Source organism: Platalea leucorodia (genome assembly GCF_965183815.1).
Source record: "Platalea leucorodia genome assembly, chromosome: 12".
In the NCBI taxonomy this organism is placed as follows: Eukaryota; Metazoa; Chordata; class Aves; order Pelecaniformes; family Threskiornithidae; genus Platalea; species Platalea leucorodia.
In genome coordinates this window covers 16,820,445-16,843,859 of record NC_138834.1, presented here as the reverse complement: position 1 = coordinate 16,843,859, position 23,415 = coordinate 16,820,445, and the positions used below count along the sequence as shown (strand labels likewise).

Genomic DNA, 23,415 nt, shown 5'->3' with positions numbered 1-23,415 from the left:
ATCCTGCTGGATGGCAGCGATTCTGTCTGAGGAAAAGCGCGTGCTAAAGTCGCTGCGCGCTGCTGGGGGAGGGAGGGATGCACACAAGGAAAACACCGCTGCCCACGGCAGGTAAGGAGCGGTGCCAGCATCGTACGACCGTTTGCAGACGACAGGCGGTGGGCAAAATTCCTGCCACTTTCTAGATTGGCAAAAACACCTCCCCTGGGTCCAACAGCAGACTGACAGAAAACACAGCCCACAGAAGCGGCCCCAGCCAGATGGCGTGTTCCGAACCACCGTTCATCCCGACACCCTTTGGCGGCGTGCACAGACTTCGCCCCGGAGCACAAAGCGCCCCGCAGCCCCGGCGCAGGGGCGCCCCGCCGCCGCTCCGCCTCCTCCCCCCCGGCAGCTCGGCGCGGCGGGGCCGGGCGGGGAGCGGGGGCGGCCCGACCCCCCCGGGCCGCCCCGCTCCGCTCCCCGGCAGCCGCCCGCCGCGGGGGAGCCGGGGGGGAGCCGGGGCGGGGCCGCCCGCACCCCCGCCTCCCCCGGCGCCTCCCCGGCCCCGCGCCCGGCGCCCGCCCGGTCCGGAGCGCGGCGGCAGCGCGGCCATGGGCTCCCGGGTGAGCCGGCAGAGCAGCCTGGAGGAGGAGAGCCCCGAGGCGCCCTGCGCCGGCCGGCTGGAGGGCGGCCGGGGCGACTTCCAGCTCGCCTCCCTGCTCCTGCACCCGCAGAAGCTGCCCGGGGTGCTGCGGAAAGCCTCGCCGGCGCCCTACGTGCGGCGGGTGGGGTGGCTGCGGGAGATCCAGGCCACCATCCGGGAGCACAAGCGGGAGCACGCCGTGCACATCCTCAGGCTGCTGAGGAAGGTGAGTGCCGCGGGCGAGCCGGGCCCGGGGCCGCCACCTCCGGGGCGGTGCGGGCAGGGCGGTGCGGGCAGGGCAGGGCGGTGCGGGCAGGGCCGGGCGGTGCGGGCAGGGCAGGGCGGTGCCGGCCGGGCCGGGGTCTGCAGCCCCCGGCGGTGCGGGGCGGGCCGCCGGGGCTCACAAGCCCCCATCCTGGGCGCCGGGGGTCGCAGCCCCCCGGGGCGGGGCGGGCTCTTTGTGCTGCCTTCGCCGCTCCGGGCCCCGCCGGTGCGGGAGCCGCCGCGCTCGGGCCCCGCCGCGGCAGGCGGGAGCGGCTGCGGGGAGGCGACACCCGCCCCGTCCCCCTGCCACCGACCCCCTGCCACCTCCCCCCGACCCCCTGCCACCTCCCCCTGCCCCGCCCGGGCGAGGGGCACCTGGCCCGGCCGCCGGGGGCCGGGCGGGAGCCGGGCTGTGCTGCCCGCAGGACGAGGGGGCCCAAGCCTCAGCTGTCCCCGTCCACAGCCTCCGTGCCACCCCTTGGGTGCGCTCGGGATCGACGCCCCCCTGAGAAAAGCCACTGCCGTCCCACTGCCACCGCATCCCAGTACGCCCGCCCGGCCGGGCTGGCCAAGATCTGTCTTTGGGAGCACGCAGAATGGTTTCGGAGAGGACCGCTGGGACAGCCCAGGCTGAGAGGGGAGGTGGAGGGGTCAGTGTATCAGTGGGAGCTTGTTCCTGTCTGCCGCCGTTGGGGAACAGAAAAGCCAGTGTGCAGACAGCGTGGTGCCTAACTGATGCTGAGGACAGAGCCCTGCTGCTGGAACAGAGCCATCTCCTCCATCGCTCAGTGCTACCATCACTTCCCAGGCAAACTCAGCTCCCCCAAACTGCTTATAACCCTGCAATCGGTAGCACAGGGGACAAATCGCCCCTCTGATTTGAACATAAAACACCATCAGTTCTTAGCTTATCGTGTTGCTTCATTAGATAATGACCGACTTCATTTGGGAACATACCGAGTTTCTCGCTGTAGCAGCAAGTAACCTTTGGGTGCGAGTACGCTGGGGCAGGGACTGGCTTGCTGGGGTGCTTGTACAGCCATGCTACCAGCTACAGGGAGCTGCCGCAACAGCCCTGTCTCTGCTCTGAACGTCCTGGGTTTTATAACACACCCAACAGTGGCGGTCAATGCCCTGGGCTACCAGCAAGTTGCACGCTCATGAGTAAGAATTTACAGGACCAAAAATTACATCTGTCTTTTTCCTGTGCACCGCCTTAGCGTTCACACGGGGATTGTTACCCACACCACAAACACCCTTCTTGCCACGCGTATAGATAGATAAGCGCTCAGCAGACAGCCTGCGTATGTGCACCGGTATGGCAGACAAGGGTCGAATAAGATTTCAAAGCCAGTTTTGGAAAGGCACTATTACAAGAAGCTTGTGGAGAAAAAGAGGCACCAACTCACTTCATGAACGTGGCGATCTAACATGAACAGACTTTTGCAGGGTATGCCAGAGGCCAGAACTAGCAAATGTCATTTTTGATAGTGCTCAGCACCTCTCCTCGAGGCTGAAGCACTGAAATCCCCCCTAGACCTTGGAGATCTCCAGAAGGTCCATCTGTGAACAGCCAGGGTCTGAATGCAAAGTCTCAGGGCCATCTGGAATGGAGGGTGGCTTCTAAGCCCTCCTTTCCGTGCAGCCTGCCGGCTCCTTTCAGGATCAGTTAAACAGCTGCCTTCCCCACCTCTGCTCAGGAATCACCATGTCCTGTACACTCGCATTTTGTCCGCTGCCCTTCCAGTTCCCCTTGTTATTCCTGGTCCCCATCTCTGCCTGTCCATGTCAAAACAGTGACCCTCTGTCCATCTGCTCACGACAGAGCAGTGGGACCTGCATCCCGGAGCCACAACACAGCCTTCCTCCGCCAAGCGAGACGGGAACCCATCCAACACCACCCCAAAGCCTCCGGTTCGTTGTGCGCTCAGAGACAGAGGGTTGCACCGCTAACGCAAACTGCACCCTTCAATGACCAAACACAACTGTCGGCCAGGCTGGGGTCACGTAATCAGAACCAGTCCTCCTCACGTGTCAGCTTCGAAGAGCACTATGGTCAGCCTTTTTTCTCATTTACAAATTTCCCTCAGTCCTCAACTAGATACAGCCCGCAGCTTGGTCCCCAGCACGTCCTTCCTCACGCAGACTGGCTTACCTTGACAGTAACGCGCTCTCAGGAGTCGCAGGTTAACGCGTCCCAGGTGAGGGTCTGTTCGTTGCCTGTAAAAAGAGAGACGCCTTGTTCACTCTGGTGGACAGCAGGGATATTTAACGCCAGACCTCAGCCCTGTGCCGCGGGCCAGGGCGCGCACACCCAGAGAAGGCACGGCAATAGCGAGACCGGAATCGCAGCCTCCCCGAACGAGCGGGCGCGCTCAGCCGGCCCGGAGGACGCGGGCTCCCGGTGCGTGCCTCCTGCCGCTCCCAGCAGGCCCAGGCCTCCTCCAGCCTGCAGATGTGCCCCGCAGGATGCCGGTGTGCCTGCCAGTGGTTTTGACCGGTGCTCTGCAGACCCCAAAGGGCTGCGGACTGCTCCTAGGGTGTCAGGAGGGTGTAATGAAGTAAAGCAAGCAAGCCAGCCAGAAGCAGATCCACTGATAGATATGCAAGATCCTAGCATTTCAGAAGACTGCACAGAGGACAACTGCACAATGTAGGGGTACACTTACGTACACTTGCATTGTGCAGGAACGCTCAGCTCCATTGCACATCATCTTACCAGTCTCAGAAACACCCACCTGCAAAGGACAGACCAGCTTTCCTGCTGGGCTAAGCGGGCATCGCTCAGCTGAAGCCAGGGGAGACATTAGACTTACACCAGCAAAAAGTCTGGGACAATCTGATTTCCCTGTGCTGAGACAACGGCCAAATGTCATTTTTAAGATAACAGCACTAAGTCAACTGAACTGGCAAGACTTACAATATTCTGCTGTCTGCAGCTACCCTTTAGGTGGTACAATTTTTTTCCAAGAAAAGAGAGAGAGAGAGGGAGGGAAACAAGTAAGATGAACCAGAAAATGCCCCTGGGCTAAGAATTTACAGACTGTCAACGTGAAGCGAATATTTACAGCTATATTATTTATAAAACCCTCGCAGGCAGGATTTATAATGGGAACGCAGATTCATCTTAATGCTATAGCTCCAATTGGGGGAAGTTTAATTACTGCTCTGCCATCCACTGCTGCATGCCCAGCCATGCCATCCTCTCGGCAGCTTTCTTCATCCGTGCCCGTTACGCCTGGCGTAGGAGGCTCCGCTTCCCTGAAGCCTTGCGGTTAAGGGAGCCCTTGGCACGGTGCCCTGGTACGCTCCCGGCCAGCTGTGCCTGGGGCTGGCCGTCCTTCAGGACCGATGCACTGCTCGGCTTCCCCGGTTGCTTAGGGGTATCGTCTGGGCACGCAGTGATGGGGCTAGAAAGCATTTGATTTGTTCTCCCTTTCTCCGCCAGATCTGCAGCCAGGGTCTCTTTGCTGGTGTGCTCTCTGCTCGCTCCAAGCACACCCACAGCAGGAGAGAGTGGATGCAGCACTGCCTTTGATTGCTGCTTAGGGTTAAGATCCCACACCTCTGCCAGGTGATGTATGTGTGTACACCCAGCTTTTTTTTTTTTCCTCTCTCTCTCTTTTTTTGAGCTCTCAGTGCATCTTTCACTGGGTGGTGCCTGAAGTACACATTGAGCAGCGCGAACATATGGGGCACCCATTTGCTTATTCATTTCTGCTGGCAGCAGCATACAGAGCGGGCATAGGACTTGTTTCCTCCCTCAGCTGAGCCCTCCTTCTCAACTGAATCAAACCCAGCCCTATCCCTGTCAGGGAGCTTTTTTGTTCTACATTTCTGCTCCTGGGGTATTTTTTTCTGCCCTCGGGGCATTTTCATGGGAGTATGTGATCTCTCTTTCCCAGATGCCTTCCCCCCCACCAGCTCTGTGGCACCTTCTGATGCTCATAACTGTGTTGTATATCAGATCTTAGCTTTCCTCTTAGCAAGACAGAGCTTAGTTCTTTGCAGTATCACCCATCTGGCCCCTGGGGAGGCTTTTTGTTCCCAAGGACGCTGAGGTTTCTTGCAGCATGTCCAAAGGTGCCCCATGCCCTGGTCATTCAGGTAAGCCGCACAGACCGCAGATATGCCCCTAGCTCACGCTGTGGAAGATGGGAAGAGGACTCCCCACGACTTTTGCATACAGCTACCTATACATTTACCGTTGATCCCAAAAGACACTGCTGCCAGTGCTTAGCGCTTCCCGAGAGATTCAAAGCACAGCTAAACCCGTACCCTGGGCAGGACTTTGTCAGCCGGCCGCCACCAGGGCGTACGGCGTGTCTCAATACCTGAGAAAGGTCTGATTCTTCCAGAAGAGGTGGGATTGGAGAAGCAGGTTTAGAGCCAGCCTTCCTGCTCGGCTCCTGTGCAGATTCACACATAGAAGCTGACAAAACGGTAAGTTTCTGTGGAGCAAATTCTCTCTGGGCTCCAGCAGCCTGGAGACGACCCCGCTCCCGCCTGCCTGGGGTAAGTGGAAGCGAGGCGGTCAGCCCCTGGGCTGCTCAGCCCAACGCTCTGGCTGTCCGCGTCCCCCGTCGCAGTAATGCCGGGTCAGACACAGCTGCTTCGCCTTTGCTGGATAGTTTCCTGTATCAAGCAACCATGGCACCTCGTGGGATTTACTTTCTGTTTTCAAAAACGCCACGGTTACAGCTCCAAGGGAGCCCACGTGTCTGACTGACCGTGTTTTTCTTGCAGGACCTGGGACTGGAAGGAACATTTCTCAATGAAGTGCTCTACAAAAACGCGACTTTCCTCAACTTGGTGGATCCCATCTCCCATGACTTGCTGATGAGCCTCGCTAGAGACCTGCAGTGTCCCAAAAAGGTGAACCCTTCCCTCAGCGCGGTGGATGCTTTGCGACAGAGGCGCAGAGCGCCCTAATGGGGTGGCGGGTGCTGGGCGGTGCTCCGCCATCCTTCCCAGCCAGCCAGCGGATGCCCTTGGGGCGGGAGCATAGAGATTGTTGTGCATATTTCCATACAAATCAGTTAGAACTGCCTCAGAGCACGAGTGCAACTGAAGGAGGGGGCAGTTATGCACACAGAAATCAGGAATTTACTTTTTGTGCTAATAATAAACTTGATTACAGGGTACAGGCCAGATAAAAATATATGGGGCAGATGGTGGTGCCGTATTCACAGGAATGCCCCAGAGGCTCAAAGCAGCTAGCTTACGGGGGGCTCACGGGGCTGCAGAGAGGAACGGAGATCCCTGCACCTCTGCCCCGGCCGCTGCCTCTGCAGGAGGAGGACAAGAACCTCTCCCTTCCCGGGCCCTTTGCCATATGCAGCTACCCTAACCCAGCATTACATCCCCCCTATAACCTCCCAGATTGCCGAGAAAAGAATGGTGCTGTAGGAATATATTGCAACTCAGGGTTCACGAAGCAAACGTGCTAGGTGCACAGCATCCCTGCACGGCTCCGGCGCTTTCCTTCAGAGAAAGCGGAGAGCAGAGACAAAGAAAGGCAAGGCTGAGTGCAGGCGAACATCACGGACACCACAGTCCCACTGCAACACCAGCATCTACCGCTGTTACCCTTTGCCACCACAAACACTCGGGTTTGCAACACATCCATTTGCTCATCAGGCTTGGCAAGCGGCGTGTTGCCTTTGTAAGGAGAGCAATAGAGGAATTTCTTTATTCAAAAGGGGATGTTACGTACACACAGCTCAGAGCAAACAGCGGCGCCCTAGGGAATACATTGAATGCCTGGTGTAGATTAGTGGCATTTCTAACCTTGTTCTGCCATCTCCTGAGGCTCTCTGATAACGATTAACCAGTCGGGTCTCAATAGTCAAACTACATTTAGCCAAAGTTTAATCACCACCATCGGGCTGCAATGCAGCCTCAAAAAAAAAAAAATCTTCTTTTCAAGTGTAATTTTTGTGCAGATATTATAAGCATCTGAAAAGGAAGAGGGTGGGCTGCAGCAGTAGTGCCCCTTCACCGTGCTTCCCTTGACCTCCTCCCCAGCGGTCCCAGCCTCCCGCTGTGCAGCGCCCGTCAGGGAGGCAGCACGAGGGGACCTTACCCTACTCCAGTACCCAGCTGCCTAGCAGATAACACACCACAATTTTTATATACCTGCATATGCCCCCCTGCTCTTTTCATGTCTTGTAGATGCACACGCTTATCTGCGCCGACACACGTACCATTATATAGATAAGATTTTCCCCATTCCTAAGGAAGACATTGAGTGCCTGAGCTGCCCTTCAGAGCCAGCAGGAGTTTAATTAAGGGGTTGGAGAGACTCAGCACCCTACACAGCACAAACATCGGCAGCCCACGTCCCCTCTCCGCCCCGGCTGAGCATCTGGTGGGCGTAACTGCATTACAGGCAAGCAGGCCGAGCGCAATTCCCAGTCTGTCAGTGGAAATTAAATCAGTGAGGACACGGGAAGGAACAGGAGGGTAATTCTCAGTTGTGAGCCAACAACCAGTTGCAGAGCATCGTACCAGCTTCTGCACTGAAGCCTGGTGTGCACGTGCACCCGCTTGGACAGGTTTGCTGTTGTAGGTGACAGCAGGGTGCCAGCTGCAGCCTTGCCAGCGCCATGGTAGTCCAGAACAAGGCACCTAACCCAAGGGCACGGGCCGGTCCCTGGGGGAGCTGGGACGGGGATCGGGGTGTTCGGCTGAGCATTGAGGCTGGGATCCCTCTCCACTCGGCACAGCAGGAGGGCACATGCTGGCAGTGCATCCCCGGGGAGTTCGGCTGATTCAGTGACTGCTTGGGAAAGTCACAGTGCAGCTGTTGGCCCACAGTGCAGCACTTTAACTGCTTGCAATAAAGAATAAATTAGCATATTCCCCGACAGCTTTACTCTATGTTTACCTATCAAATCCCTAAATGCACATGTTGCACCACAGCTGGAGGGCTGAGGAACGGGAATGCAGGTGTCTGTCAGCATTTGGAACATACGATAGAGGCGGCAGAAATCCCAGCCTTCAGCAGCTGCCATTTGCCGCTCTGCTTCACCAGGGGAAGAGAGGTGCTGTTCAAAGTCATGGCGACAGAGAACGCGTGCAAAAATAAACCCAGGAAAGCAGCAACCATCTCGGTGCCACCTTTTCCTGATGAGTTACTGCAGGGGCTGGAGGGAACTGCCGGCACTGGGAGCTCCCAAACTCAAACCTCCAGGAGCAGAACGGTCTGCAAGGAAACAAGATGGAGTATGGGGAACTCGCTGGTTCCCTGTCCCGGCATCTCCCCGCTGGAGCACAGGAGGGAACGGAGGCAGGGTGCTGCTGCAGGAGGAACGGGGATGTCCCAGGGCACATCTCTCCCAGCAAGGAGCACCTGGGGGATGGGGCAAGGGTGCTGCCTGCTGAACTTCCCGCGTGAGGGGGGCAGACGGTCAGTCCAAAGACAGTTTGCAGTTAGAGTTTGGGAGGCGTGGTGACAAGGCAACTGATAGAAATTGAGGATAGTCCTGTAACACGAGCTGGCAGCTTGTCCGCCCAGCTGGGGACAGGTGCTGCTGAGGATACAGCAGCGAGGAGCTGAGATGCCCGTGATGTTGCCACATTGGGCTTTTCTGAAAGCGGAGATCTTTTGAAGAAAAGGGCGTAGGGGGCCCCTGCACAGCGCCCTTCTTGCACTGTCAGACACCCCTGCCTTCCTGGGCGTTGCCTGGCCTAGAGCAGGACCCCTGCCGCAGCTCTGGAAGGTAGCCCCCTCTCCTGAGCTCCACTCGCCCCTTGGTAGGGGGTGAAATTGTAGCCCCGCTCTGGGCAGAGCCATGCTGGCGGGGCTGGGGTCCTTCCTGGCGGTGCGGGGCTCCTGCTGCTCCTCCTCCACCCCAGGAGGAGGTGGCATGTGGCACAGAGGCATCTCAGGCCGTCTCACCATTCCTCTTCATCTCCTCCCCTATATACGTTCCCCTGCTCCACTACCACCTCTGTTCCTTTTCCATCTTCCTCTGTCCTCCCCCTTGCCTCCTGTTTGCTGCGGTGCACGCAGAGGCTAAGCTGTCCCTTTGCTTTCAGGAATACGACCCCTGGAAATCCTCAGACAGGATCTGCAGGCAGCTGATTTACCACCTAACTCCCCACTCGAAATGGCACCGGCACGGCATGCCCCGGAGGAAGTCCCAAATGTGGTAAGCAGCCCGGCGGGGCCAGCGCGGACGGGCACGGAGGGGAATCTGCCAGGAGAAACGGCGCTGCAGCCAGGCACCATCCCAGTCTGCCGCTACCGCCCTTCGCAGAGAAAGGCAGGGCTGAAAACCTGCACGGCAGCCTCTGCTCAGTCTCGTAGAAAACAGCCAAACGGCGCAGGGTCAGTGCCAACACCCTTCTCCCTGGTCTGGTTTGCTATTTACTCTTTTTTCTGTAGTCTTACAGTTCCTCAGCCTTTCCCAAGTGCACTGAAATCAATCCCACTGAGACGGTGATTGCACAGCGCAGACAGCCCTCCCGGCAGGGCTTGCAGGGTGTTTGGCCCTAGGAGCGTGGCTAAAGCCGGCAGCCTTGCAGCTACACACACCCACGTGCCGAGCTGAGCCGGCCCCAGCTCGGCATCCCACTTTGTCCTTGTCTATCCCAGTATAACTGCCCTGCCTGCGGGGAAGGTCTCCCATTAAGAGGCACTACCGCAAGCTGATCGCCCCGTTCCGTAGGAACCGCGCTGGGGTGGCTGGCAGAGCGGCGACCATCTTTACTTGCCTCCCACTTCTCCGCCAGGAGAGGGACCAGAGATGATGCAGAGCCTCAGGCACAGGGAGCCCGACTCGAGGCGCGTTGGCCACAGGCAGCTACCGGATGGCAGCTGCTTCCCACTACTACAGACATTCAGACACCCACGCTCCTTCTCTCCTTGACACTGCCTGGCTTTTCTAACCAGATAAAGAGCAATCCCTACTTCTTTTAAATCCACCCCTTCTCTCCTCATTTTCTTCAAGCAAGGCCTGTTCCTGTGACACAGATCACCAGTGCTGAAGAAAAGACAGAGAAGTGACTAAGAAAAGAGGAGCTATGCCAGCCCCATTAGCTTCACAGGAATTAGTGCAGGATTGGGTAAAAAGAAATGCAAAACTGGCAGCACTCCGAGAATGGCCTTGGGCTTTCCTGACACCTCCCGAGTCCCTGATGCACGTGCCAGCATCTTAAACCCCCCATGGGAACTGGCATTTCCATCGTACCTTTCGTTGCGACTCCGAGGCAGATCCCCAGTGCATCTTAAGGAACAAAATCCCTAATACCGTGATTTCCAGGCCATCTGCCTCTCATACCTGTAGCCCCGCTCTGCCACCGAATTGAGCCCTCTGTGACTTTCAGTGCTCTCATCCCCAGCACCCCGCAGGGCAGCGCAGTTGGTGCCAGTTTGCAGGTGGGAACCACAGCACAGCGCGAGACCGAGGGGCCAGAGCCGAGCGAGTCCTTTTCCAGACCCGCTCGGTTAGATGCCGTTTTCCCTATGGGATCCCGCAGAGCGCTGGAGGTGCAGGATGCAGAGAGCAGGTCTGACCCCATCCCCGTCCCCTCCCAAGACAGAGAAGAGAGCTTAAAGATAAGAAGTGCTGGAAACAGGGAGAGCTCTAGAGAGAGCGGCTGTCTCTATGCTTTTCCAAGCTCCCTTTTACTGAAACCCAGTCTCATTCTGGTTTTCCAAGTGAGAAATCCCTCCCTGCCGCTACCCAGCTCAGCCCTCTGCCCCCACACTCCTCTTTGCAGGCAGAACAAACCTCTTCTCCCCTGGGAGAGTCAAACTGGAGGCGCTCCCTCTGCACGGCCCGGGGAGAGCAGAGGACTGCCTGCTGCAAACTCACCGCTTACTAACGACACAGAGAGCAGGTCTGGGGCCCGAGGAAGGGCTCTGGGCCCCGAGAGCCCAGATGCCACACGGAGGGGTCAGGCCCGAAGCACTGGCCAGGTACAGAGCATCCCTGAGCACAAGAGGGAGAGGGCAGTGGGCGGTGTGCGCTGGAGGGAAATGCCGGTCTGAAATGGGTGGCCCTGCCTGGCAGCCAGGCCCAGCTGCAGCGTCTTACATAAGGCACAAAATAATTTTGATTAAATATTAAACAGCAGAGCTTCCTCTTTTAAGACTGGAGAGGAACTGGTTTGCAGTTTGCAGCAAAAGGTGCCTGCAGAGTTGGCATCCGAGGCCGCTGCAAGAAAGTGGATGTTGCCAGTAGCGGGAAGGAGAGAAATAGCTGCTTCATTTGGAGATATCGGGGCCTAATTTTGTCCAGCCGGGCTGTTTTCACCTAATGTGAATTCTCCACTTCCCTCTATCTGCTAGTGGGAATATTTTACTACAATCTCTGTCTCTGAACCTGTGCCCTCGGCTTGCACCCTTCCTGCCTTCAAGGTCCCATAAAAAGCATGGGTGTAGAAGCAATGCTTTGAAGGCATTTCTAAAACCTAGTGGGGACCTGGGGCAGCAGGGAGGAATCGGTGCATGGAGACCACATCCAGGAACTGAATTCTCCTCTCGCTTTTGCAGTCTCCTGGGCTTTGGCTTCTGGCTTTCACGGAGCTGATGCAGGACCCCCTTGTCCTCTCCTGAAATGCGATTGCTGCTTTCTGGCAGCCTGTCAGATGGGTCCAGGAGATAATTAACAAGCCCAGCCATACAGAGAGCTTAGAGCATCTGCCAGGTTTTAATTACGTTGGGGCTGTGACAGGGTTGTGGTATGGGAGATGGAAAGGACCTGCAGTCCTGGAGCCAGATCACGCATCAGGCGCTCCTCCCCACCGCCAAACAGCAAACCCGTGGGTCAGAAACAAGCTAACTGTGGTTAGGGCCCCATCTGCTCTCAGTGGGACCCGAAACATCCAGCAAGTACAAACCTGAGCCACCCATGAACTCATAAAGCAGGAAGGATAAGCTACACTTCAAGCACTCCTGTTCTGAGACACAGCAATGCCAGGACATCGGGAACAACTGTAAACCCAATTAAGAACCAATCATACCTCCACCAAGCAGGAGCAGCCTTATGGTGTTCATGCTATAGAGCCCAACCAGGTACGAAGTATTCACAAATAGACTAAGTCAGGAAAGCGTCAAACGCGAGAGCCTCCAGATACACACAGATACGTTCCTCTAGAGCTCCTTAACCGCAAACCCCACTAATGCCGGAGGTCCCACCTGCTTCCACTACCACCTTAGGCACCGATGTATTCAGCCAGGGCTATGGCTGCGGCAAAGGTGCCCCGTGCCTTGCACAGGGCACGGTGGGCTGCTCTTCATCCTGCTCAGCCGTCCCTCTAAAGAGCTGCCGGCAGAAGGGACTGCATGCGGCACCTGGCCCCGAGCCTGGGAGAGAAGTCAGGGCACATGCTGTTAGCAGCTGAATGCCCCAGGCCAGCAGCAGAGTCCATGCACAAACGTAGAAGGAGAAAGCTTAGGACAGCACAGTAGACTCAATGCAACAGCAGCTGAAGCACGGAGGAGAGACCCAGCCCAGGCTGTCTCTGGTTTCTCTGCTTGATTAAACTGTCAGAGGCAATGCTGGGAGGCAGTTTGCCCTCTGCATCCACGCTAGTGGGCTCCTGACAGCGGCTGTCTGCCTTGTACAGGGAAGGCGTAGCAGGGTCAGCTGTGCAGCCACCCAAAGAGGCTATTTCAGCTGCCCAGGCGATACTCGGACAGGTTTGCCACACTGGAAGCAAAAGGTTCAATTCTCCTTTCCCGCAAAATCCAGTCTCAGGTCCGCAGCTTCAGCCGCCAGCCTGCACCCCGCCTTGCGGCTGACCCCGCTCGGGCTGGCTGCCGACCCAGGCAGCGAAGTCGAGCTCTTGGGGGATTTACCGGGGGCTTTAAAATTAAAAACTCAAAAGCTGGAGGATAAGATTCCCACAGCAGGGACCAGCATGACTTTACTGCACTATTGTCAGTCCCTTATATCCCGACGGGAATTCCGTTTCAGCACCATTTTACAGTTGTATAGATCACTCGCACATAGCGAGCAGAATACATCCTGGAGTGTTGAATAACTCCAGCTTCGCTTTCTCATTAAACTGACGTTTATAGTGTAAAGAGTAACGGATTAAGAAATGCTCCTCTCTGCAGACATAGGCTTTTTAGGCTATCAGCACCAATTCCGTGGTATTTTGACAGATGCAGAATTTTTGGATGTTTTAATTCTTGTTTTCAGAAGTCTTGAGGATTCCTTAATTCAGCATTGCAGGAGAACTCCATGTTCTCGTGCAAGTGCCACCATCTGCATCCCTGAATCCAGGGAGCGTATGACTTTGGGAGGGCAAAGCCGCACCGGACTGCGGTTCAGAGTGGAGAGGGAGAAGGGCACCAGGTGAAGGTCTGGAGAGCCAAATCACAGCCTAGTTCTGCAGTCAAGAAGCTGTGGATGACAGCTGAGCTGTCATGGCAAAGCCACGTCAGGGAACCTTATGTATCTCCCACTTGCGTCGTCCCCAGAGCTGGCTACTTCAGCGTAACTGCTTCCTTTCTTGAGTGCAAAGGATCAAACCTGAATCCACCAAGCACGCAGGCAGTAAACACAGAGTGATCATTACAAGCAGGGTGTTCCTGGCACAGAAAAAAAAATATCCAGATTTTTCACAGTGACTGGTTGTGGAAGAGCAAAGGCAGCTGTGTGCGTGGAGTTAACTCCCAAACTGTATGCATCTAGGCTTTCCTTTTCACAAGTCTCACCACGGTTTTACTTTGCTCACCTGAGTGAATTTCATTTTGCAAGATCTCGGCTAATCCAAGGCTGGGTGGAGAGCAGAGCATCCCTCCTGGGCTCATTGCTCCCTTTCTCAGGTATTGATGTGCATTGCTCAGACACTGCGGCATTAGATGTGCTTTTAAAATGCAATGAAAGCGCTTGTGTCTAGAAGACTGCAAGGAAACAGCTCTAAAGGGCTTTGGATCTTTATTTTTTTTTCCCCTTGAAAACATCACTCAGGGCTGCAGATGACAGCTCTGGCAGTTTAGATCCTAGCCTTCACATGGCATGAGGTGAATGCTAACTAGAGCTTCACCTCACCCTTACGCAACAGGGTAAATAGGCACCAGCGGTCCTGCTTCAGAGACGGAGCACACCAGTCAGTCAACTGAAGCCACACGGCAACAGTCGTACAGAAGGACAGGCGCTGCCCCACACAGGGTTTTCAAGAAGCTGCTGCTCACGGGGTATCAGCTGGACAGACGCGGGCTGGTGAATAAATCGTGGAGAGCGGCAGGAGCCGTGCCCTGCCCTCCCCTCACAGGGCAGAGCGCCGGACGCTGCCCGCGGCCAGGGCTCCCAGCAGCATCGGGGCAGGTGCATCCGCAAGGGCCGTCGGAGGTGGCGGAAAGGGTCATCCAGCAGCCTGGCACCGCGCTGCCGCGGACCGGGGGATCTCCTGCGCCCAGCCTCAGCCTGGCACCGCGCTGCCGCGGACCGGGGGATCTCCTGCGCCCAGCCTCAGCCTGGCACTGCGCTGCCGCACACCGGGGGATCTCCTGCGCCCAGCCTCAGCCTGGCACCGCGCTGCCGCACACCGGGGGATCTCCTGTGCCCAGCCTCAGCCTGGCACCGCGCTGCCGCAGACCGGGGGATCTCCTGCGCCCAGCCTCAGCCTGGCACTGCGCTGCCGCAGACCGGGGGATCTCCTGCGCCCAGCCTCAGCCTGGCACCGCGCTGCCGCAGACCGGGGGATCTCCTGTGCCCAGCCTCAGCCTGGCACCGCGCTGCCGCAGACCGGGGGATCTCCTGCGCCCAGCCTCAGGACGGCTCGGGCTGGGTTCGTCTAGGTCAGTGCTTGCCAGCCTTCTCTGTCCTTTCTCGTGTCTCACTAGAGGCAGCCAAAGGCAGCCCTGCGCAGCAGCACCCTGTGCCTCGGGGAAGCAGGGCAAGCAGATTATGCTATGTAGGTGATTAAAAAGCCCAGAGTCCATCCCCTAAATCACTGCTCAAAGAGCAGAAGCCATCCAGATATGCCTGTCCCTAGGTTCTACGCGAGGAAGAGCAGCCAAGGGATACCTGACTTATGGCTAATTAGCCACTACTGGCAGTGCCTGTTAATGAAGGAGGGGATGCACAGTGATGGCAGTCTCTGGCATCAGGAAAATTTTACATTTGGAGGCAAATTAAATGTATAAATAAGAGGAGGGAGGGGGAGAAGGCTGGTAATTCCCCAGAGAGACAGGCAGGGACTAGTGGGCATCCTTCATTACTGAAATCCTATCTGACTCTTACCATCTCCTCCCAGCCTCTCCATGGGGTGGAGACAGGGGAATGAGGCTGGGACTGCAGGAACCGGGACATTCTTGGGCTGAACAAGCTCCTCCAAACCCCACAAAGCTACCGAGGGCAAGCACCGCTGCGGCTGCTGCAAGCCCCACCGGAGCAACAATCAGGAGCCATTACACCCCTCCCCTGCAGCCACCAAAGAATTTAGCTGATGAGCAAGAAGGTGAAGGGATTCAGTGCTAATAAAAAAAAAAAAAAACCAAACCAAAACCAACGTGCTGAGCCCTCAGCTCAAAGACTCAAAGAAGGACCTGGAGGAGGGCCTCAAGGTTAAGTCCCTTGGGACAGGTCCTGGAGACAAACCACCAGCAATTCATTTCAGCTCTCCCAATTGTTTCATCTCAAGACAGCTCTGAACTTGCTTACGTGAGCCGAGTTCCCAGGAGGCAGGAACAGCGACTGAGCCTCATGGGGGGAGAGGAAGATTTTTATCCCAGAAAAAAAAGCCAAGGGAGGCACAAGATGGTTTCATCCCTTTCCTGGCCCACATTTCTGACAGAGATACAGATATCCTTCTTCCGACAGCTGCAGGCCCCTCGGACCCCTGCGCTGCCTGGCCCGACCCCGGGGGGTCTCGCGGTGCGGCCTGGGGGCTGCTGGCTCACGTTGGCACCTAGGGAAGGGATGAGTGGGGGGAGGCCAGACCCCAAGCGGGGAGTTAGGAACCACGCAAGGAGCCGCTTGTTTCAATGAGAAACAAGGAGACGTGCCTAGAGGAGCTGTCATTGCCCAGGAGGGCTGGGCTAGGGTTGCGAGCGGGGCGGCGACCCCTTATACGCGGGAGGGCGAGCGGGCCCCGTTCCTCACTGGGTGCTGCGTCCGGCTCCAGGCAGGCGGTAGGGGACGGGCTGCGCATCGCCCTGCTCCTTGCCCCGTGTTTCACGGGATTTCTCGCTCGCAGCCATTTCTCCGGCGTCTGAGGGAGTGGGGGTTTGTTTCCTCTCTAAGCTTGCTGCAGATAACGCAAACACAGTCTGCTTCCCTGCATCCAGGGTCCAGAGCCTTGTTAAATGCAAATCCCCACAATTATAAATCCGCACACAGCACCAGTTGCGGTAGCGTTAGGTTAATCCAGCCGCCAGTGCTTTGCAGCCCTCTGCCCACAAGTCCCATGGGCATCAAGAGCCATGTCGCTAAGTAGCTTTTGTCTCACACAAAGAAAAAAAGCTTCTGCAGCTGAAGCAATCTTTAAGCCTGTTTTACTTGCAGAAATTAGGGGATAATAGATGACCCATTTCCCTGGAAATAAACCTGGCATTTTCTCAGCTGCTGCCCAAGTGTCCGAGAGCTCGGGGTCCTGCGTACCGTGCCCACCCCCCCGCCCCAAGAGAAACAGAGCTTAGCAGAGCTCCAAGAAAACGCCAAGTGTCAGATAACTCAGAGGAAAGCAGCTCCCCACGTCCCCCGTCCCTTTTCTGGCAGCAGATATATTTACCTCTAAAGCGAGAGGAGAGAAGGAGCGGTCAGCCATTCTGCGCCCTGCCCCAGAGATGGTATTTAGCTGCACGGGAGCAGCGAGGAGGCAAGGAGGAGAGCTGCCGGGGTTCAAAGCACGCCTGGGGCTCGGGTCTCCCGCTTCGGCACTTACCGGGGAGCCGCGGGCCTGGCTGTGGCGAGGGGCTGCCTCCACCAGCGCGAGGCTTCTACAGCCACGTCCCTACCAGAGGCGTTTGTACAGGCAAGAGAACAACTTAAACACAGGAGGCCCAGAGTCACCCTGGCAGGTACAGCAATGAGGGCAAAAGGAAACAGCAAAAACAGAGGAAAGGAAAGAAAAACAAGCCAGCAAAGGAGGGAGGGAGGGCCCTGGCACAGGACAGGAGGCAGGAGGGTTTAAGCGCATTCAGCCAGGAGCAGTCCAGTCTGGAGAATCAATTACGGGAAGATAATTTGTCTGCTTGATTAAGCCTCCTCGGGGTATTGGCTTGTTGCTGGGGAGAGCAGCAGAAGGTGCCTGCTCTGGTCAGAGCACGACCCGTGAGTGATGACTGCGGTCCCTGCCTTGCAGCCGACGGGAGGGGAGGCTGAACGGGCAGAGGCAGACAAGCACGTCGCTCTTCTCCTTCGGACACATGTCACCTCACTTACCGCTGTCTGCACAGGGCCGGGTCACTCGGAAGGGACCGCGGGAGCCATTCAGACCTGCCCCCGTTAAGAAGGGTGCTGCTGCGGGCACGGCACAGCACCGGCACCTGGGTGCTGAGGCGCAGCGGAGGGAGCGGTGCTGGCTCAGACGTGCCCTCCAGTGGTCCCCACTCCAGCCTGGGTCCCACCCCAGCCTGGGAGCCCTGGGGCTTGCTCCTTGTCGCTTTACAACGGGAAGGTTAGAGGAGGCTTGGGGCCCGGGGGTCCCTATGTGTGTGTCTCCTTTCTGCCCCCCCGACCTGCCCCGGGATGCCAGCACTGGGGAGGAGGATTTCCCAGAGCCACAGGCAGCATTCGTACAAAACAGGCACTGAAGTAATTGCAGGCTTGCTTCTAGGCTTGTTTATCCTGTATTCCCCCACACCGCCAACAAAGTCTTACCCTAAGCCAACAGAGGCCAGAGAAGGCTTCTGCCTCACCTCTCGTACCAGCCCCTGCTGGATTTCGGGCACCATTCCCCCATTCAGTCAGGTTTACCCTCAAGATTCATTGCCCTCTGCTTAACCTGACCAATATGAATGCACACCTCCACTGTGCATTTGACACTTGGCTCTGCTAGAACAAGTGCTCCATATCAAACACCCGGATAAAACATCTAGCACAGCTGAAGGGATAGCGTTGTGCCAGGGGGGACCTGAGACTCCTCCAGCTTTGAGGCCAGTCCCTGACAGATTTTGCAGAAGTCGAACCCTCTTTTGTGGTAGATTGCGCTACACCACTGCCAGTGGTTGGTGACAAACTATACAGAAAAAAAAAAAAAAGCACACATTGTTTTTCCAGGAGAGCTGAGGAAATACAGCTCCCAGGCAGCCTGGGCCGGTGCCAAGCATCCCTTGGACTGGCAGGAGCAGGGAGCCAGCCCAGCGCCATCCCTTGGACTGGCAGGAGCAGGGAGCCAGCCCAGCGCCATCCCTTGGACTGCAGCACGCACAGTTCACAACTCCTGCTGCTATTGCTGCAGCTAAGAACTGCACTGCTGCTATGAGCAATGTGGTTGATTAATTCTTCACAGCCCTGTCTCTGGGGCCCTGATATTGGGGAGAATCTTCAAGCAAAGGCCCTTTGCAGAACTCGCTTGTGTGCTTTCAGACCAGTTATAATTCACCAGTACATCAGTACAGACAAGCACTGCTCGCCTTGCCCCTCTAGCGATCCACTGAGGAGTGGTCTGGGTCATCTAACATGTAAACATTTAGTAAGCAATACGTAAGGCTCTTTTAAACCTTTAGGTCTGCATATAAGTTATTCCATGCTGTTATTACCTCTCTACCATGGGAGCTCCGTAGCTGAAATGCATGCTTGCAGATACCACCTCAGCCTTGCACGGTGCATTCCCAGAGGAAGCACGAGGACACGCAGAAGTGGCCTGAACAAAGCGCTGCTAGACCCAGAGCAGGAATTTGTGGGCTTGAGAACCGACAGGGCAGGCCATGAGGTCTTTCTACCTCAGGCTCCTACAAGGAAGCGCAGCTACAGGTTTGCCAGCGTTGAATGTGCCCATACAGGGCTGTCGCCTGCACTGATGCACATTTATTCACTTGTATGATCACATGCTCATAGCGGATTATTAAGGACCAAAGTTTCCAGGAATGCCATGAACTGCATAGGTAAAGCAAAGCTACAGAGGCAGCGCCACGTCCTCTCCGCAGCCGCAGAAGGGCCTGGCAACGCTAAGGCTCGTAGGGGCGTTCTCACCTGCCGCGGGAGCTCCTGCGGTGCTGCAGCCTCCTCCACGGAAATTGCATGTCCCCGTGTCCCCATTGCTCTCGGGGACTGGCTGTGCCGCGGGTGTGCAGGACGCTACAGAGAGCCAGATAGGAAGAGTGGGGACCTTCAAACTGGTGGTTAATTCCTACCCCCCCGCTCCCCCCAAGCTCAGCAAGGCACTTCTAGACCCACTGAGCACATGATTAATGACACTAGTGGGGGTCCTACTAGGGCTCCCATATCCTTCAAGCTGGATGCGTCTGAAAGGACAGCAAGACTAATACCATTTATGCTAAGGGATTAGGTTCTCATACGTTACACCAACACACATTTCTGCTCAATCTTGCAATGCATCCCCAGCAGCTCCTGTAGCCCCACAGCTCCCACTTCTCACAGCGCTCGCACAAACCCACAGCCCATCATAAAACTCCACATCCCACTCCCTTTGCCTACCCAACAGCCCCGTAGCACAGCCTTGCCCGCTGCACAGCTTGCCTACCTCCTCCTCACTCCGCTTGCCAGGCAGACAGCAAAAGAAATGGCTGAAACCATCTCCCTAGCTTTCTTTTAGCACCCTTATGCCCTCCCCGCCTCCTCACAGCTGCAGCAGATCCCAGATGATCTGCTGACCACAGAGACCCAAATAGGCAGCCCCTGGTGCTGCTTACTGACTAAGTGCTGCTTGGGAAGGCTTTTAAAGGGACACACAGTAAATCCACTCCTGGAGCGCAGTTTGCCTGCAGATTGTTTTCCTGATAAAATACCCATTTCTCAGCCCTTTAACACTGCTGTCCTCTGCAGCAGCCCTGCAGCACAGTCTGTTTGCAGCAGACCTTGGCATTCACCTGGGGAGGGGGCACACGAACACCCCCACGCAGTGCAAACCGGTGCACTTGGACAGTTTGCTTGCCTTGGTTATTTTTGCTTTCCATGCACGAGCATCTGCACATGCACATACAGACAAACCCTTTGAAACGTGCTAGTGGAAGACACTTTAGCATCCTGCGTTTGGCCAGTTCTGGCAAAGTTTATCTGCAAGTGCTGAGAGTATACCGGAAAGCCCCAGGACACGGTCTGCCCAGAGGCATGGTGCAAACCCTGGGCTTGTCTCCCAAATGAGCTCCGTTAACCCTTTGCTTAACCCATGTTCTTAATGAGTTCTCCCCTGTCCCAAGTGACCTGTCACTTGGGTGAGAGACGGATGAGAGAGGTCGCCTTAATGATCTCTGTCTCCCCCCCTTTCCATCATTAGCCTGAAGACCAGCCTGCAGAAGAAGGTGAGCCAGGACTCCATGGATTTGTCAGGGATCCCCCTGACCATGCGGGATGTCCACCGCATGGCCTACTACCTGCAGAATAACGGGGACCACCTCACTTCTGTGGACCTGAGCTTCACCGAGCTGAACGACGACATGGTGCGCCTGCTGCTGCCCTTCCTCTGGGCGCTACCCAAGCTCACGCACCTTTCCCTCAATGGCAACCGGCTGACGCGGGCGACCATGAAGGAGCTGACTGACACCATGAAGGACATGAACAAGTTCCCTTGCCTGGCCTGGGTTGATCTCGGCAACAACGTGGACGTCTCCTCCATGCCGCAGCCGTTGCTCGTGGGGCTGCGCAAGCGCCTCAGCCAGCAGACCACGCTGCCTACCATCTACGAGGCGCTCGACTGCGACTCAGAGATCGCCGGCGGGCACGAGGGCAGCCAGCCAGAGGACGAAGCAGCAGGAAGCACCCCGCCACGTGCTCGCTCTCAGCAGGGCTGCGAGAGGTGACTGGACAACAGGCTGGCACTGGCACACCGGAGCCGCCCCAAGGAGAAGTCTTGAGTACAAACATCAAGCAGAGGGCCAGCTTTACCGGCTTCCTTTGGCTCTTTTCTCTCGCCTTCCCTGACATCTCCCCCCCACCTTGCTGTGAGACAAAAGCCTGTCGTCCCCCCACAACATGCTCCGCTCCCTCCCCTCGCTGCCAAACCCATCGCCCACGTTCCAGAGAGGAACCGGAGACTTACAGTGAACCTGGTCCCCAGGCAGGGTCTCACTGGAAGACGGGAAAAGACCTGTCGGAGTCAAGAATATCCTCCAGCAGCCATTGGGTTGAGGGAAAGGGATGGGGGGAACCTAAAACAGAAACAGGCTTGTAGTTTACGTCCTTTCTTCCTTTTCCTATGCACCTTGGACACCTTGAGACCTGCAGCCTTGAGTGTGAAAGGAGGTGCCCCAAGAGCCTAGCTGCCGTGGAGCTTAGCTGAAGGGCTCAGGGGCCAGAGCTGGAGCCCGGCAGTGTGTCTCCCTCTTGTGTCTGGCTCCTTTTGTTTTGTTTTTTTCCTATTGTGTGTTTTGTATTAACATCTGAACAAAGGGACTTGGTCAGAGACCATTGGATTGCATAGGCTGGGGCGGACACATGGCTTGGAACTGCAGCATCAGGATATTTGCTGTGTGACCGGGGTGAGAGGGAGGGGAAGGAGGTGTGTGTTGGTGGGAGCATGGGGGATGGGGGGAGTTGGGATGGGATGGGATGGGAGGAGGGGGGAGGGCCGGGAGGGGGGCCGGGATCGTGGGTTAGCAGGATTGGTTTCAAAAACTGTGCTTTTCTGCTGAAATTACAAGTTCCGAGTGAAACTGAGGAAAAGCAGACAGCTAAGCGCGTAACTGTGGCACTAGAGGAGCGAGCAGCAAACGTGCCAGAGGTGGGCCCTTCCCAAAGTACGGCGCAAAGCCTTGGCTCCTCATGGCATACCGCATACCTCGTAATACCGACGTGACGTGAGCAGCTGCCTCACCATTTCCAATGCTGTCCAAAAACCAAACCACCGATGCAATATTTCTGGTGTTTTCCACATTGCTCATGCTCTATGTAAACATAATAAACAGTTCTCTTGGACGCGAGCGTGAAGCCCTACGGGGTCTGCGTACCTGGGTTGTTCACAAATCGCGCCAGCAGCCCAGACGCTGCAAGAACGTGGACCGGGAGTCCTCATGCGGTGCCTGAGCAGGGTGGGAGAGGATCAGCAGGTACCGTTCACGCTGGTGAGGGTGGGTCGTGGCTCTCAGGAGAGCGAAACGTGGATGTTCATTTGTGGCGGGCTGCCGCCCTTCGTGCCGCAGGGTGCCGACACACATAAACTGATCGGACTTCAGCTGGTAAGGCAAGTCCTCTCAGTCATCTGTCCCCACAGGGATTCAGAGAGCAGATACATTTTCAAAACAGTTAAAAGTTAAAGAAATCAGACATACTAAAAACCCCATCTAAATCCTGGCCCTCCTAAATTAGCAATGGTAACTTTGCCTTCCTCTGCCGATTCTCTCTGGGAGTCTCAACACAAATAAGCGACTCTCTTATACTAAGCCACACAAATCCACATGGAATAGATAGACTTTTCACGCTCCTTGCTGATTTTACAAGACATCGCAAGAAGCAAATCAGTGATCTTTATCGAGTGATTTATCCCCTTTGGACCAAGAGTATGAGGGCACTGGAAGGTATCAATGTCTCTGATCAACCGCCAAAAGCCCCAGAGAAACCCCGTCCCCCGAGGAAGAAAGCTGGGTTTAGAGACATCGTGCTGAGTATCACAACCCAACACTGCAAATGCTGGCCCCAGTCCTGCTCACGCTCCGGTCACTGGAGCAGGACCTCGTAACCTTCATGTTGTTAAATTGCAAAGAGAAGTGTTGTGAGGTCTCTGTCCTGCTGACCAACAAGAGCAGAAGATAGAAGAAGGTGAAGCAGACGTGGCTAGGGCCAGGTGCTAGCTGCCCCGTCCCCGTGGAGGCAGAAGAGAAGAGGCCCCGAGACAGCCAGAATGCGGTGTTTGGCCGGGAAGATGGGAACAGGGAGTGCAAATGCAGCCAGGCCCCAGGAAGGGAGCACGTGCTCCCCTGCACGGTTGTCACCCAAACCCACTTTTTGGCCCTTCTAGTGAATCTGGAGAAGTGGAGTAATTTCTATGGCCAAAACCTCTATTTGGGGAGCATGAGATTGTTTTGCAAAAGGCAAAACAGAGCCGTTCAAGTGGCCGTTTCTGGAGGAAGGGCTGTGCTGCTTCCAGAGGTCACCGCCTGCCTCTCTTCTCACGACTCATTTTTCCCTTCTCCGCATGGTAGCTGTTGCCTTCCCCTGCTGTGGAAGAGGTGACATTAATTTTTTCTTTTTCTTCTTTTCCTTCCAAAATACCTTTCAGCAAAAATGAAAAGCATTTCAAATGTCAGCAAGATCTGCTTAAACTCTTACACTCTAAGCAGAGCAGCACTCTGTGCCAAGAAGAAAACTCGGGCACGAAGCATTTAGCTGAGGGCTTGGGGCCGCCTGGTGAGTCAGCGGCGTATCGAGAAAGAGGGAGCAGGGGTGCTGAGCATTGGGCCTTTGGCTCTGAGCGCTGTCTCATCAAGGCATCTTCACAGCTTT

The 23,415-nt window shown here is 56.3% G+C and overlaps 1 protein-coding gene across 1 annotated transcript; it reads left to right on the top strand.

Moving 5' to 3' along the window:
* Positions 1-593: 593 nt before the first annotated feature.
* LRRC75B (leucine rich repeat containing 75B) lies at positions 594-20,777 on the top strand (the record flags this gene model as incomplete). Its single annotated transcript, XM_082324601.1, has 4 exons — positions 594-851; positions 5,636-5,764; positions 8,933-9,045; positions 20,255-20,777. 4 exons carry the CDS (start codon positions 594-596, stop codon positions 20,775-20,777), a joined length of 1,023 nt encoding a protein of 340 aa, XP_082180727.1.
* Positions 20,778-23,415: the final 2,638 nt, after the last annotated feature.